The sequence below is a fragment of the Neodiprion pinetum genome, chromosome 7 (genome assembly GCF_021155775.2).
Source record: "Neodiprion pinetum isolate iyNeoPine1 chromosome 7, iyNeoPine1.2, whole genome shotgun sequence".
Taxonomy (NCBI): Eukaryota; Metazoa; Arthropoda; class Insecta; order Hymenoptera; family Diprionidae; genus Neodiprion; species Neodiprion pinetum.
The window spans coordinates 4,498,109-4,516,171 of NC_060238.1; the positions used below are offsets into that span (position 1 = coordinate 4,498,109).

An 18,063-nucleotide genomic window follows, 5' to 3' on the forward strand; every position below is an offset into this window, starting at 1 on the left:
ACACTTACCAACTTGATCGGTCACAATGTTGACAGATTCGTTTTTTTTTTTTTTGTGCACACTATAGTGTACAATTTTGATTTTCGTTTTTTACGATTTTTCCGAGATACACAGCATATTAAATAGTTGTCAAGGATACGAAATAGGAGTAAAATATCCTGAAAAATTGATTACCGCTATTTATTTTGTAGAATTATTCTCACATTTCAAGAAATACGCAAAATTGGAAGAAAAAATTCAATTCCTGAAACATGCCCAAAATATCTCAAAACCGTCGAATAAGTATTTTTTCACTTAAATAAAGGCACTCTGAGTCAATATTTTCATTTTAAAGTGAACAGGTTTAAATCCGACACGCTAGGTAACTTCTGAGAAATGTAAAGAAGCCTTTCTTGTAGATTAACAAAGAAATTGATCATGATTTTTGCAATTAGAAAGAAAAAAAAGAATAGAGAAAATTTTAAGATAACGGAAAAAAACACAGTTATGAAATGGATATAAAGTTAAGATGTTATTTTGGCATTAAATAAATTGACAAGTACCTCTAATTTACTATACAACATCCAAAAATGATTGGTACATTTTTTTCCTGACAACTAATGACAAATAATAATAAAGATATATAATTAAGAATTCCTTCAACTATTTAGGCGGTATAGCGAGTCGACATAGGTGAACGGAAGTAGTAAATCTTTGTGACAGTGATGAAGATCAAAGTTGAGAACGTGATTTTTGCCAGGACCGCTGCATTTAATGACATCAAACTGGAAACTCGGGCGACTTAATTCAACCTTTAAACTGTAAAAAAAAGGATAATATTAGTTCATAAATATACCACATATTATTCAAGCCCATAACTTTAACATTGATAATTGGACTTGTCCCGTCAAATAAATTAATAAATTTAAAAAAATGTATCAAACAGAGTATTTGAATTATATCAAATGTCCAAAAAATTGCTGTCATCACCTCTGTAAAGTCGATTTCAATTCATCACAAGCATCATCAGCCAACCCTTTATATTGGCACACAAACAATACCAGTTCACGAGATCGTATTAACTTTTCAATGAAAGGTATCAAGTTTGGTGACTTTCTTGATCTGCCCAAGCTTTTGAGACAAACTCTTCTGAGCTTGAGATTTTTGGAGAGAGTTTCGAATAAACGAGGTATTTGACACAAGTTGCTCTGTTCAATCGAGAAGTCTTTCAAGTTGTGGCAAAATGTCAGCATTTGCATCAACTCTTTTGTGTAACAGCAGGTTGGTTGCGGCCCCAAATTTACTAGCCTTAATTTCTCTAAATTTTTACACTGTGCGGCTATTTCCACGAGGAAATGACCATTTTTGATCGGGATTTTCACCAGGTGCAAACTTGTAAGGTGTCTCCAACCTGCGATCATGCGAAGCGCGGCCAGATCCCACAATTGTGCGTCCTCTAGTATTCTGAAATTATAACATATATTAGTGAAATGTTCTCATGTATTTCACGTTTATTTTATATAGGTACCAAATTACAATGTAGACTAAAATCAAAATGATAATAAAAGTGAGAATTGTTGAGTACACACGATAAATGCGCCATGTTCCCCATTTGCAGGATCAGAATCAGCGATTTTTTGCCACATGTATAAATGACTTTCGCAAACTGCATTTTTTTTATCTAGGACTTTGATGAAAGTTAAATCATACTTCATCTCTAATAATTCTAATTTCGTTTGACATAAGACAGAATTTATACTGATATGCAACCATTGCCCAAAATGATTGTGGAGTTCAAATGATGTAGATTTCACGATAATATTTTACTAATCCATTCTAATCCAAGATCTCAAAACAGTGTTTCCCTTATAAATTTAAGCGCAGTTGAAAATGATCTAACGTTATTATTGGAATCAGCTTTGTAGTACAGTTTCAAAAAATACCTTTTCACCCTTTGATATTTAGTTCACGAATTCAACTAACGCTCGTGTACAGAATAAAAATGCAAATATCGAAAACGTCAAAATTCATGAGAGTCGAGAAGTGTTATTCATGGTAACATTGGCTACTGCTACTACTTTAAATTATCTGTTTAGTCAACATTAATTACCCAGCATTTATCGTCAATGCTTTTACATTTGGAGTATTTTCCACTATTGCATGGAAACATGAAGTTTCTGGTTCTAAATCCTCGTCCTCAGAATCTTTATATTTTCGCTTCATACCTGTTATCATCAATTTTGATAAGGACCCCAAAGTCGACCATGATGGCATGAAAATAAATTATAAAAAAAGGAGAATATTATTTCTCTAAGTCAAGTTTTCAAGTATCATAGCACTAGCTAAAGTTAACAATGGCATGGTCACAACACTCAGAACTTTTCAGACCATTTAACCCTTTCAGTCACAGAAGCCACTATCAGTAGCACGCTTTTTTTCCTTTGTTGTATAATTTTTTTATATTCCATTCCAATATATTCTGACAAACTGAATCACGTGACTGAAAGTCAAGTCTATGCGGAAAAGTATAAAAAATGGATGCGAATACTAGTGAAATTCATCATTTAAGTCACTGTAAAAGAATCAGGAGATAAATTTCAGCGGTCAATAAGTGAAGTATCTTTGAATCTTTATCTTTACGTTGATAGATCAAACGTGATTCAATCTTTCAATTCATTTCAACTAGTTGAGAAGGAGCATTTTCAATTTGACAAATTACCAGGCTCCTGTAATTGAAGTGTATCATCATTGGAGTATTTTCGAATATAACAAAGATTACTTAAAATTCAGTTTGAAAAAAGCCATGTAAATATTTAAATATAATTATTCACACAATGGAAGTGAGCTACTTACGATTACTTATTATTATGTTGGACAAAACAAGTTCCGTCAAACTTGGAAACATTAATAATACCAAATACAGCTGGGAATTCTGCTCTATGCTCTGGTTCACGTTCATGTAATAAATTGGTTGGCTTGGATTTTCAAGCAAGAGCTGTAATGTTTAGAAGGTTTCAATTACCAAATCATAGTACGAAAAAAATAAAGTGATTCAAGAGATCATGGATGAAAATAATAATTTTTCTTGTCAATGCAAGTAAAAATAATATCTGTTACAGCCAAAGTAGCGGAGGTTTCATTGTGATCGAAAAAAATTACTCAAAATGCGAATAATAAATATTTTTGTGCTGTTGATTACAGTTTTTCACGCAATAGATTGTATTACACAAATTTTACTGGACATCTCTATCAGTCATCATTAAGCCTTTGATTCATTTGCACTACTTTTTGTAATTAATTGACAAGGTTTATTTTCAACGAGTCCGAAACTTATAACTTTACCTTTACATCCTGAATTCTTGGCAAGAACTGATCTGGACCGTTATTTTTAGACAGAAAGCAGTTCCTGTTCAAGATTGTATGTTTGGAAATCCTCATCAATTCCTCCAGTATGGTTTCAAAACTTATGCACTTTTCAACTTTCGACATCGTTCGCACAGTTTCCCAAGCAGAAGCAGTGTGAATAATGTTCTCGCTTAGGTACTTAGAAATTTTAATGTCATTTTCTGTGAAAAACGAAAAGTCATTCAATAGAATCGGATCATGAGTATGTGAGTATGTGTTGGCCTATTTGCCAAATTGGTAGATCACATATCAACAACAAGTTTGTACTTTACAATAAATTTAATTATGAATGTGCAATATTCAAATAATCTTGGATCAATCCTGAACCCCTCTCCTTTGAAATTTCGATTGAATTGATTGTACTTTTCCTGCAGTTCGGAGAACTATTGCCGAGATTTCAAATGAGTTTTCAAGATAGCTCTTGTCGTACATCAAGTACAGTAATTTGGATACGTACCGTAGTAAAAGTAACGCGTGTTTCCGAAATCACCTTTACTAAGCCTTATCCATCGTTCAGGGTTTGGCACCATAGCTAAGATGATTTGTTCAAGACAATCCGTATCACATCCAATACATGCTATTAATCGGAGTTTGTGCATGATTTTTGGTATTCTTAGCCAAATACATTGACATTCAGAGTCTAAAGTAAAGTATGTCTGTACCAAACGGAGTTCTTCCAAATGAATTATTCCGTTGAACGACCTGATGAGGTGCCACTTGTCATTTACATTGCACAATCTTATGGACAAGTGGGTAAGTCTTCTTAATGATTCTACCAATATTACGTGATACAGTATTTCGTTTTTACATTCAGTCGGCCAAGTGATAGATATTTTTTTCAGCCTCTCTAAAGAGTGCAACAGATTGAAAAATTGCTTGCAATCTTGAAATTGAACAGTTGACATGTCGAGTTCGATGAGATTTTTTGCCTCGGAGATACTTTTCAATATCTCCTCTGGCTCTGGGCAGTACATGCCTGCAACATTCAAGCGCCGTATATGTTGACATATCTGTTTGTTGAAGACATATGAGTTCACATCTGATTCTGTTGTGAGATATCCATCTTTGGAGAAGTCTAAATTCCTGAAAATAAAAAAAAATCTTTTAAAACTCACATTCACACAAAACTCATACCTTCTTATTATGTAATATTTACATCTTAGAGATTAAACACATTAAACGTATGTATGGCCAAATATCGAAATCCATGAATCTCAAATGTGCAAGAGGCCTTGACAGCCCCATTCTACACACAATTCTGAACAAAAACACTCCAACACATTTTCATTTGAAACAAAAATAAAGAAATTTCATGGAAAATCGTGATAGCAAATTCGTAGAAATCATGCCATTTCTTAATTTCTGTGTCAAATGAAAATGTATTGAAGTGTTTGTGTTCAGAATTGCGTACAGAATGGAGCCATTAAGCCCTTTTTCGCGTTTGAGATACGTGGGCTTTGATATTTGGAGGTATGTACCTCAACGTTGAAATCGACCATAGCATCCCCTTAGAGTAATGACGACCGATTCAGGTACGCAAATAAACGTACAAGTGATGTAAGAAAAAATATTCTGTAGCCAAAATTGCATGCACATTTTACTCACCTCAACGCCCGTTTGTCATTCAACACAAGTGTATGAAGTCTCCTACAGGAATATGCCAGAGGCAACCTCTCTCGGATATTTAAGCTTGAAATAATTTTCATTAAAATTTCGTCTGGAAGATATAAAATGTTCCAAACTTCCGTCCTGAAAAAAGAAACTAAATAATCATTTCATCAAAGTCGATCAAAAACCTACGCCTAATAGTCACATATTCCGACGTTGAAACAAATGTCATCCACTAATTTTCTAAGATCAATTCTCACACATAAACCGTCGCGAGTGCATTGAATCATTAATCGGCTCTCTTCACGCACATACCTGCAACTCATTTTCACGTCTAAAGTCCGTTTTGGACCGCGTCTAACATTAAAAACAATAATTTCACTCGAGCACGATTACGTTCACATACTCGTCTCGTCACAGGCAGTTATTAGTGCGAAAACCAAACAGAATACCTGCTGAGCTCTGTCTCGCCAATTTCAGACTGGTCACTTTGAAACGAGCCGGTAGCCGATTGTTTTGATCCTTGGCTAACCAATGACAAGACGCTATTTCGGCATAAGCTTTACCGCGAAACGTAGCATTCCAATATTTTAACCAATGGTCTACTTCGACTGGTTGCACTGTTTTACAGGCAGCTGATCACAAGTTTATGGGTTTGTAAACATCTGCGTTATAATTTTGAAGTGAAACTTCTTTAGGTAACTACAGAATGTTATGAAATGCTATGTTTTGAAACCCCCAACATACACCTATCATCGGTCTCTTTCCTTTGAGTGGATCTTGGTACCCCCACTCTTTTGTGCCCTAACACAAAAACTTACAAATTGCATGTTTAATATTTCAAATAAAAACTGAAAATCGCTAATTTTCCCTAACCTCATTTGTGTAATTCTTCTCTTCTCTTTCTCATTCTCTCAGCCTCATTGTTTAAATATAAGCTAATCAAAGAGGCTTTTTTTTTTTGTAACTCACGGTAAATCACTCATAGATTTCAGAAGTTTCACTTCTATTGCGCGTGATTACCACACACATGTTTTTTTATCTGCTTATAAATCTTTAATCAAGGGCTCAAAAAAATTCATATTAAGAAAGCATAGCAATCATTAACAATACAATGTTATTCATCTGTTGAATAAATCATAAAGATTTTCACGTTACTTGTTCACTTTCAACAACTGCAGTGGCCATTCGCTATGATAAACGCGCACTTGATTACCGAGTGCTGCCGGACGGTAAATGCGGATCGGTTACCGACACGCCTCACCATCATAAGGAATACGAAAGTGTTGCTCCCTTTGGGACGTAGGCGTAGTTTCAGCTGAAGGATCAGCATCAGCGGTACCTCTTCTAAGTTCTTTTTAAATCATGGAACTTGGCGAACTTTACGCATGCGTTGCGTTCCATGCCGTACTTTATCATTATAAATAAATATGGCGACAGACTGTTGAATTGTTGTGACACGGTCGAGTGGACGGTGATTTACCGAGGTTAATAAAAGGGTAAAAAGCTTGTTCGAACAGTTGACCGATTAGGAAGGTGACGATGGAGGCGGTGGATATTGGCAGCACTCTTTTGGCCGGAGATCCGCGCTTGGTTGATCACATAGTTGGGGAAGTTAAATCGCAAGGAATTTTCGATCAGTTCCGGAAGGAATGCATCGCTGATGTTGACACAAAGGTTCGTTGCTTGATTCTACGATAAAGTACATCCCCAGCAAAATGCATTCCCATATTCACTGAGTCTTGACCAAGGTGAACAGCGAGTTATTATACAGATTCAACATCAATCATCTACAAGTTTTAATTGTTATCTTTCACTCGGTTTACTCAATCACTCAAAAAGATATGATGGCGAATTTACAGCGGACAAAAATGCGTTTGGCCTGTTGCATCGTTTGCAATATCTTCAAATAAATTGGACTTAATTTTGTAAATAGATGCCGAACACCTAATTAATGATTATGTATGTCAGATTAAAGAATTGCAGAATCGCTGCACCTCGTTGGCTTGTTAAGATGTCACGTTCTCTGTTATTCGTAGTCAATCTGCTACCTCGTACAAAAACTTGTCATGGAGCATGAATAATAAATGTCAATTAACTTTTTTACAGCCAGCGTATCAAAACTTGCGTACCAGGGTCGAAAGTTCCGTCAATACATTTCTGTGCAAGCAAATATGGAAGCCGGACATGAACAAAAATCAACTGCGAGAAAACTTACGAAAGCACATACACGACGCGGCCTACTTGGATGTTGGAGTAGAACGCATCGTCGATCAAGTTGTTAACCCAAAAGTCTATTCGGTATTTATGTCGCAAATCGAAGATGTGGTGCATAAATTTCTTGGGATTGAACGACCCAAAGAACGTGAAAAAAATGGTACAAAAAGCCTCAAGGATTTGCTACCTAAAGATTTGGATCCTGTTTCACCAGAGTCGGACAAGAACAGCTTGAAAGATGTTTCACTCGAATCTGTGGATGCGAACTTGACTGCGACTGTTGTAAGCAACGATCATTTACCACCGAAAGATGCAAATAAAACAGAAATAAATATTCAGAGTAACGAAAATAGCAACGATAAATCGGCAAACGATTGTAACTCGGCGAACAGACAATCTGAAAATTTAAATGATCAATCCGATGGGACTACAAAGAATTCTAACAAAAATCTCTTTTCTTCGAATTTGAACATTTCTGGAAAATCGGATGATAAACCTGAAGAGGAAGAAGAGGATAGTCCGATGTTTGAACCGATAGATATAATGAATTTTAATGAATCTAATGATTCACATTTGTCGGGTATTTCAGAACTTACAAGCCATAGATCACGAAGCCCAGATTTTTCCAATGATTTTTCAAGAGAAAACTTGGACTTTAGTAATCACGACTCTCAACTGAGTAAGGTTTCCTCAGATTCTCGACTGTCAATAGTCACTGATTTCGGTTTGTCCAATCATGCAACGACGCCAATGTTACCCGAAGCTTCGAAGGAGGAGAGCAACAAAGGAAAGTCGGTGGAATCTGTTCACATTAGAAGTAGCAAAGATAATTTCAAAGCAATTCGAGATATTGAATCAAATAAAGGTAACAGCAAGGATGGAAGAAATTTATTGGAAATTATTCAAAGTAAGGAAACGTCGCTGGAACTTCGAGATTGCAAGGATTCAAAAAGTATTAAAGCCTCGATAGATTCCACTGATGCTGGAGTCAAGGATAAAAATGACTCCAAAGATAAATATAAAGACAGCGATGCTAAAAAGACAAAGTCTAGCAAAGATAAGGACGATATCAAGGAATTGAAATCTTATAAGGACCGAGACAAGGATCACAGAAAGAAACAGACTTCGCACAGCAGTTCTAAGCATGAAAAAACCGATAAATATTCGAAAGATAAATACAAGGAAAAGTCTGACAAAAGCCGTGACAGTTTTGAAAAACCCAAAGAGAATTTAGAGAAGGGCAAAGAGGCAGAGAAGCTCAAAGAAGAGAAAAGGGATTCAGACAAAAAAGAAAGCGTTGGAAAGGATTTGAAAGATATTTATAAAGAAAAAATTCGCGAATTAAGAGAGAAAAAAGAGTTGACCGAAAAGGAGAAACTGGCTAAAGATCCCAAAGAGTCTAAATCAACTAGAGATTCTAGAGACAGAAAAGACTCATCAAGAGATCGGCGAGATTCAAGGAGCTCTTCTGCCAAAAACTCTAGTCGTCACGAGGACAAAGCAAGTAAAAATGATGACAAGTCAGTCGTTAAAACAGACAGCAAATCGTCGAGCAAAGGCAACGAACTCAAAGACCCTAAAAGCGAAACAAAGGACAAAGGGAAGCGTGATGACAAATGGCAGTCTAAAGATGGCAAAGAGAGCCGAAGTAAAAGTTACAGTAATGCAAAAAGTGATTCGACAGAAAAGAGCGACAAGTCTGAGGCAAAGAAAGAAGGTAAAAATGATATTCAAACGAAAGATTTGGAGCGAAATGAGCGATCTGATGCAAGGAGAGATTCGAAATTGGAGACAAAAAAAGATTTGAAAACTGAACCACAGAGTAAAGATTGTGAGAAGAATGATCGATTGGAAGCGAAGAAAGACTCGAAGGTCGATTCCCAGAACAAAGAACGAAAGAGGAAAAATGATAAGAAAACAAAAGCAAAAGACGATCATTTCAGTTTGAGGAAGAATCCAAGTGAGCGACGCTCGACTGACCGAGACGGCTCAAATGGATCGAGTAGCAAAAATTCGCAGAAGAGTAGCTCAAGCTCCATTGCCAATTCGGGTAGAACAGGTTCTAGCAGCTTGACTAAAGAATCGGGCGGGACGAGCAATTCTAGCAGCGAAACATCCGATAGTGTAGATATTTCACCGAGCGATGAAATCATGTCCCCGATTGAATCAATGGAAAAGGATAAGGAAAGCGTAAATAGAGTGAAACCTTTGACGATTAAAATAACAAACGAGAATGAAACTAGCCAACCCAACTATTACATCGAATCAGATTTGATGCCTAAAAGAGTAGAACTAGGGCATGCCGAACTGAGTTTACCATTGAAAAAACGTCCGTTACAAACGGATATCTCTGCACCAAATCCGAATGACTTCAAGGTGAAGAAACCAAAGTTTGCAAAGAACTTTCAAGAAGCAAAAAAACTGATGAAAATCAGAAAGAAAATGGAGAAACAGAGAATGAAAGAATACGAAGCAGCCAAAGAGAAATTTCAGATGGCTAATCATTCTGATAAGCCTACAGCATTGCCGGCAACTGATAAAGACAAAGAGTCTCCTATGCTTCCGGACGATGAGAGGGTTCAAATTATAGAGGTCACCGACGACGACTATGAAGAACCTTATCCGGATCTTTCGATGAAAGAAATAAACATCAGTCTTGAACGACAATCTATATCCAGTTTAGAAAATCCGCTAGTCTTTAATCCTGAAGAAAATTTGGCGAATGTTTTGGAAAAGCAATCCACGTTGTCGGAAATGGAGAAATCGATTAGACGTTCGTTAGAAGATATGATATCGGACAGAAAATTAACAGAATTAAAAACGCAGGTGGAAAATAGTAACGATTCAATGGCATCCATGACAAGTGTCCAAAATAAAGCATCCGTCGCAACTGTACACGATGTTGTCGATGTACCAAAACAGAGTGAAACAGGATCTAAGTCCGAAACTACAGTAATCAACTCGGGGAATAAGAGGTCCAGCATTACGAAAGCTGCTTTTGACAGGACAATTAATGATGCATTAGCGAACAATCTAATGGAGATGAAATATACATTTGAAGCCGAAGCAAAGGTCTTGCAGAGTTTGGAATCCAAAAAAGACATAGTAGAAGATTCAGTGAAATCAATAATACATGACGAACAAAAAGGCGATGATGATTGTCTAGGTGTCAGAGTATCTGAAGAACCAATGTCCTCAAATGTATATAACAAATTAAATGCTGACACTACTGATAAAGTTGCATTATCAACGGCGGACGACGAACATAATCATTGTTTGTACTTTGAAGCCGACAACGAGAGAGCTGTGAGATTTTCAAAATTTTTGAAATCCGTCGAGTTTGAGGCCCTAGAAGATAGTAAAGGTCAACAAAATTCTACAGAGTCTCTTGAAAAGATTTTAGAAAGTCTAGGAGGTCAAATCGTTTCGTCATTGCCTAAGACAATGGCGCCGCCCATGCCAAAGCGGAAACAATCGACGAGTCCTTTGATGGATATTATATTGAATAGTTCGAATAATAACAACATTCGTCAGACGATAAAAGAATCGACGCCAGAGGTCGAGTCGAGTCCTTATAAAAAACGAAAGCTGGGCCGTCCTAAGAAACATAGAGCTGTCGCTAACATATGCGCGATCCAAAATTTACCCAATGGAGAGAACTTTGTTATGCCTTTGAGCCCGGAAAGCGACGTGTCTGCCACTAGTGAGAAGAATTTGCTTCATCTCCTAAAAGAGGACAAAAGGTAACGTAAAATGTTTCACAGAAAATCACCAAAGGAACTTTTTGTATACCTTTCGAACTTGCCAACATATCTTCAATAATACTCTTACATCAGTTTTTCCGGTAGAGTGTTTTTGTGTTAACAGCAACGAATTAATCTCTTCAAAAATGATCATTCATATCAATGTAAAGTGGCCTGATTAATCTATTTGGGTCTAAACGAGACAAAAATATAGCCTACTTTTTTTATCAAAATACTATCAAAGCAAAATAAAAATTCAAATAAATTTATATACTTGGCATCGCTAACTTCAATCTCAACAACAAATCTGTATTGATATTGCCGCCATTCGTACAGTGATCTTTGGAAACTGATAGATACTTGTGAAATTTAGAGTTGTGTACATTGAATTCGATTTTCTTGGTCAACAATTGGGTTTTTTTAAAATTTTTTTATCATTACTGCGAACATTTTTTTAATCAATCTCCATTACTCAGTATCCTCTGAAAATTAAATCATAGATAGGTAATTGAAAATAGTGTGATTTGGATGATTGCAGCCGGCAGAGAAGCAGTCAACGTTACTCAAGTGACGACCTTTACAAGCCCAGGCCTTTTTTCTCCAGCTCGTCCAGGCGAAGTAGAAGAACCAACCAGGCATAGCATTCTTTTATAGCACTTAGTGTCAGATGTTAATGAAACGCAATACTCAAGGATAGAGTACAAAATTCAATATCAAAGCGAAAAGACAGAGTGGTTGAAACTGTCCTGGGTGTCCTTCACTTTCATTTCTAAAAGCCACATCTTGATAAAACTACTAGCCACTTTGTGCTATTTTTAGAATCATTTGTGTTGCGCCTCAATTATTTTACGCAAATTTACAGCTTATAGATCACGTTTCATTCTATTGATTTTCTTTTAATTCTTACAACACGATTTACTCTATTCTACTTTACATGAATGAGTACAGATGATAAATGAAATTATCATCGATATCATTCAATTAGTAAAATTACTTACTATCTTTTTGTCAACATCAGTTGAGTGGCTTACCATTGAAGCGATTCAAATCATTTCGAAAATGAGTTACTATAATCTGTCATCCGGTGTATGGACGTTTTTAAATTCTTCAACGCATCCAAACTTTTAATATTAATAATTCGTCTGTGGCAAAGTGAACATTCAATACTAGAAAACCTGATTGATATTCTTATTTTTGTTCTTCGAATCTATAATCTCTGCTTGTACAATCAAGTCGACAATCCAATATTTATTCAGAATTCTACGAAATGTTCTGAGGTGGTCAAATTTTCCAAGGATGCTGGAAACCTTGTCAATTTCAAATATCTTTCCATTTAAATCTTGATCCAAGTGTAACATAGTTCGTTATTAGTCTTCTTGAAGTCACATTTTTCTTTCCTCTTTTTTTTTTTACACATTGACCACAAAATCATACATAACTACCAAAAGTACGCTTTGAGATAACCATTGAGGTACTATTTCTAATCTCGTGTAATAATCGTTGTCAGTTGATATTCAACTCTCTGAAATAAGTTACATTGTCCTCAGAAATTATATTGATCCCAAGGTGATCAGATTGTCTTCAATTTGTTCTTTGTATCGATAGTTCGGAAAATTGAATGCTCTGATAAAGAAAAAAAGAAGATATCCCGAACTTGATAAATTTTGAATTTTCTGCATAATGCTTGATTCCTCAAGCTTTGCCCGATACTCTAACTTTATTGTACATATATGATTCACGATTTAATATTAAAAATAAAAATAGAACAGATTAGACTGAGAAAATTTATTCATAATTCATCATATAAAAATCTAGAGATGCAATAATAACATTGAAATGGATTCATTTTAATGAATCTTCAAATGTAATTAGAATGTATTTAAATCATTATTCTTGTTACTAAAATTTCATAGCAATTAAATATAACTTTCTTTTTTTTCAGAATTATCGAACACTACTTAATCGTTTTGCATTGAAAGTTCCAAGTTTGATATTCCTTCACTAAAGGCCTTTTCATTGTAAATAACTAATGCATGTAAAACAACATTGTACATACATTGTATACTTAAGTGTGTGTGTGTGTGTGCATGAATGTATATACTTATATGTACATATATTTATACATGCATATATATATATATATATATGCATATGTATAAATCATCGCAGTTATAGGTATGTCATATATGTATATACACGTATACATATCCATGTGTTTATACAAACAATGTAAAAGAAAAGAGCTATTATTAGCAATGGTTCTTGACTACTAGAGAGTTTATTTATTGGAAAATTTCATAGGCAAAAATTATAACAACGGGCAAATCAAGTTCTTTGTAACGTATTTAGCGAATATTCGAATATTAGGCGTTATATGGATTACTTACTGCTGTTGTATGATTATTGCATTTTATATAAATAACTAATAATCGTATTTGGAAGATTAATTTATAATTTTCTCCTGATTTCCCAAACCCTATTCACCCGCTGATAACCATATTTTCTTGTGAAGCAACTACGGCAGATCTGTTTCGTTGAACTACTTACATTACAGAGAATTTTTCTCTGCAGACAACCGCAAATGATAATGCTGTTCCTACAATTGCATGAAAGAACCTAATGAGGAGTGTAGGTTTTTAGCGATCATTATGTGGTACAAATAAATAGAAAATGTTGCCGACAAATTGGACAAACCAGGTCACGGCTTATAAGAAGAATAATATTTGTATAAAAATTCTGAAAACAAAAAAAAAAAAAAAACTGGTGCACCGTCTAGATTTGCAACGCGGGTGTAAACACTTGATATCGTCGATGACGAAAAAATTCTTTAAAATTATAACTCTACTTTGTATGAAATATCTGTTAAAAATTGTTTTTTCAGTAAGCGAGACTTTCAAGCAGAAAAGAGAGGAAAAAAAATCGCAAGTATGCACAAAATTGGCAAACAATAAATTTGTGTATATTTTTGTAAAAAATAAAGTAAATATTTAGAAAATGTCGGAAAATTTACTCAACTTTTATGTTGGTCAATGATCACGATTGTAGTAAAGTATGGGGGGGGGGGGGGGGGCAATAATTTTGCAAGCCAACGCGATTTGCTACGCTGTTATATATGTATAATCTAAATTCTAAACAATGATACTTTCTTCGGCAATATTAGTCGTCTGTGTCCCTCGGTAGGTAAAACAGTTTATAAACAAATTGTATAAAATTATATACTCTGAAAACATAATGAACTCGATTCTTGAAATCGACCGCAAAAGGTAAGGTCATTGCACTTACAGGCGCAGTGTACAGTATAACTTGGCAGCAAACTACTAACCATAATGATACTTTTAATGTTAACCTTTCGCAACCTCTGCTCAAGTACATAATCTTTAATTGAATCATAGTGATACGTTGCTTTCAGTAGCTTACGAACTGCAATATATAAATGTAATACGTTTACTGCCGATCGCGGTAAAGGTGTGTGTATATATATATAATAGAGAGAAGTTTACGATAACGATGAAATTGCCACTTCCTATTTGGGTGTAGTTAATAACAGGATACGTCGTTGTGCTATATTGTACGTAAACAACTACACGTCGATCCATACCGATAAACAGGAAATTCAACAAATTATACATAATTCAACAAATATTGCGTAATCGTATATTTTCAGTTGATAGTGCATTTCATTCATACGTTGTACGTAATACTTTTGAACATATCCAACGAGAATGCGAAAAATCTACAGTAATAACCGTCAGTAACTCCCATTTCCGGTATTCCTTAAATCCCCGCAATCTGTTGTAATTCGGCGAAAGCGACGTCAATCAATGCACCAAGAAATTACCGTAATCTACAGGACGTAGTTTGATGCATTAAAATTGTTTCATCATCCTTTAATCGACGTCGTATATTGTACAGAAATAGGTGACATTATTATTTTTACTGTGTAATATACCTATTGTCAGACATTCCATTCTGTTACTGTCATAAATTTGATCGACTTGAAAAATACGTGTAATTTTTTGTTCGGATCGTGACTGACTCTCAGCGAATTTGATATCTCCAAATTTCTTTCTCAAAATTCATTCTTTAAATTGTACTAGATTGAAGTTAGTAAGTTTAATTTTAGTTAGTAATATTGAAACTAAAATGATAGTATTAAAAATATAGAACGACTTTGATATTAGTTTAACTTCCAATATCTGAATACACATTGCTTTTGAAAAATAATAGATTACTCAATTTGATACGATCCTACATTTGTGAAATAATGATTTTTCCTAAAAATCAACCGTTGCCAAACTTCACTCTCTTTATAGATTAACAGGATTTTAAAGGTCATGTTCGATAATCGATTCTGGGAAGTTTGTTTTTGCCTTTTTTCATCCTCGCAGGTATAACACCTAACTTATACCGAGAAATTCCGACCGAAGAAAGTTCCATCTCTACTACGAAGATATTACGTAGTAGAGCCTAGATTTTCGTTTACATCTGTGAGGATTGAATAAAGCGGCTTGTCGCCGTATCAAATACACTCGAAATCTTACATAAGCGTCATACGTGCAAATAACATAATCACCATGGTTTATTAAAAGACATTTCCGTATTATAATTTCACTTGATAATATCAGTTGTAGCCACTGTGAGTTGTCAACACTGGGTGATGAAGTTAGGAAACAAACAAAAAAAAAAAAAAAACAATCGAAAATCATCCTATAACGGTATAATAAATTTGGGGAATTCCTCAATTGTACGTTGATAATACGGCAGCAATCCCTGGGAATGAATCGAATGAGGCCGCTTACACCGTATACACAACGTAGGTTGTGTGACCTTGGATGATTGTCACGGAGGTTAACTTAAATGCATTTTAAATACACTACACGTGATATGTGAATGTAATATTAATACACAAATATTGTCACCGCTTTATTGTATATGAAAATGTACCGCAGTGTATTACAAGACTCCTGATACACTAGTTGTTACAGAGCGTTATCTACCTAACGTTTTTGCATTATATGCACGCCGGTATACGTTGTAGGATTAGGTACATGCAGATATAAGCGTGTGTTTTCATTATACGCAATGTACAATTATCTCGTGACGCGTGTATGTTTAAAAGCGTCCACTAATGACTAACGGAACAATGAGTTTGCATTATTTTCAATTACACTGGTCAACAAAATTTTGTAACAGGGAACGGAACGTGCTTACTAATTTTTAAACATTTATCTATCTTTTTTTTTTTTTTTTTTTCTATCTTAGTTATTCAGTAGAGTGGTTGTGTTTTGTGTTTGCCGAGTTATATGTCAAGTGATTCTTGAATAATGTCAAGGAGTGAAATTACTTTGAAAACTCAACGAAGAAATTGGTAGCATAAAAAAAATGTGACAGAGTGTGAGTTCCTAGTATCTGTTGCGTTGCAACATATTTTTGTTAATAAAAACTGTATTTTTAGAAACGCTAAAACAGAAAAAAAAACTCATATTACAATAAAACTATTCGTATCAAAAATATTCTAACATCATTTCTATTATATTAAACCTTGTTTCTAATATAAACGGTGAAAAATTTTCATATTGCACATAAAAATTGAATCTTTGTTGACCAGTGTTATCGGCTAAATTATATAGCCTTTTCTTCCGAAGGCCATAGAGTAAATTTAGTATTATATGCAGTACAACAGCGTGTCATTCTGATTCAAGATGCATATTCTTCGGGCTTGTGTGCAGTCCAAAAGGATCATGAATCGAGATAAACAAGCTCCGTACAAAAAAATTTACGGGAAAAGTGTTGCGCGGTAAATTTTACACACACATGCGCTGCGGTGCATGTTTTTTTTTTTTTTTTTTTTTTTAAGCATAGATACATATGCAGATCTATAAATAGAACGCTGGCCCGTGCTTATACAATATTCGCGATCGACGAATGTTGCCGTTTACGCTTTCTATGTGAACATCTGATAGTATTAGTAGATCAATATTCCCATTGTACGGAACGCTCGTATTTCAATGAACATCGAACGGTTGGATGAAAAATATTGATCTGTATTTTACGTCAGAATTAACTGACGCGTAAAAGTACGCGTTGGTCAGTTTCAATGTGTGTTTTATTTCATGTTTGTGTGGAATCTGCAATAATGCATATCAAACGCGCTATCTTAATACGTTCGAAGTATCGTATGCAGAAAAAATTACAGAATGCGAGGTTCCAAAGGTGCAATCTAGGATGATGCGGTTGAATTTAACGAATACATCATCTCTCGACAGTGAAAAAATAACATTTGTCATCACAAATCTCAGCTTGTGTATATATTATACATAGGTATCCCCACATGTAGTTTATTATGGCGCTTGTAATTTTTAACCATTATTACTACGGCCTGGATTATCATGCAAATACATATTTTTTTATTTAAATCATTTTCATTCCTCATTTGTTTTGCTACATAAAGTATAATGTTTGGAGGCAGAAAATACAGTTTCGATTTTTCATATTTTTTCCATATTCTAGTTTTTTAAGTCTGTATTATACGTATATATTTCGTAATTTTGAATGAATATTTATCTGGGCTCTAATCATTACTGTTTCAGAGCGGTCACAGTAACTTACAAAATTATATAGTTTGTAATTGAAATCTCTACGAAACGTTAGATCTCAAATCGATTTCGCTTGCAGCTGTTCAGTTATTAGTCGAAAAAATCGATGCATGCAGAATATTACAGTGTGGCAATTAGGTACGATAAATTATAGGCTTGTTGTATTTGGATTGACGTGAAAATATTCTTCTTATTTCAAATCTGTCCTTGTAATTTGTGAAGGATAAAGTATGCATCTGCGAACGAAATTATCATAGTTCAACGAATTTTATCTAAAAATTTCACGACAACACCTTTGATTGAGGAGAGTGAAGTTCGTAACGTTAACGTAACGATTGATTTTTAGGAAGAATCATTATATCGCTGTTGTAGGATCGTTTCAAATTGAGTAAAACAATGATATTAGTTTCAATATTTTGTTACATTTATTTACTAACTTCAATCTGGTTTTAATTAAGCTTTATCGTTTCGAATGCGAGTGTCGAAGTTTGTTAATTTGTGTTCAAAAGATGTTG

General features: G+C 34.7%; 2 protein-coding genes across 2 annotated transcripts; one reads left to right on the forward strand and one right to left on the reverse strand.

Annotated features, from left to right (window-relative positions):
* Nucleotides 1-241: 241 nt before the first annotated feature.
* Nucleotides 242-5,462, reverse strand: LOC124223305 (F-box/LRR-repeat protein 18-like). Its single transcript, XM_046635127.2, has 8 exons — nucleotides 5,308-5,462; nucleotides 4,990-5,133; nucleotides 3,842-4,467; nucleotides 3,322-3,545; nucleotides 2,833-2,974; nucleotides 2,090-2,204; nucleotides 970-1,443; nucleotides 242-798 (listed from the first exon to the last, which is right to left on the reverse strand). The coding sequence occupies exons 1-8, from the start codon at nucleotides 5,316-5,318 to the stop codon at nucleotides 639-641; spliced, it is 1,896 nt and encodes a 631-aa protein (XP_046491083.1). The 5' UTR covers nucleotides 5,319-5,462; the 3' UTR covers nucleotides 242-638.
* Nucleotides 5,463-6,352: 890 nt separating this feature from the next.
* Nucleotides 6,353-11,654, forward strand: LOC124223624 (biorientation of chromosomes in cell division protein 1-like 1). The gene is made up of 3 exons (XM_046635824.2): nucleotides 6,353-6,669; nucleotides 7,102-10,952; nucleotides 11,491-11,654. Exons 1-3 carry the CDS (start codon nucleotides 6,535-6,537, stop codon nucleotides 11,591-11,593), a joined length of 4,089 nt encoding a protein of 1,362 aa, XP_046491780.1. The 5' UTR covers nucleotides 6,353-6,534; the 3' UTR covers nucleotides 11,594-11,654.
* Nucleotides 11,655-18,063: the final 6,409 nt, after the last annotated feature.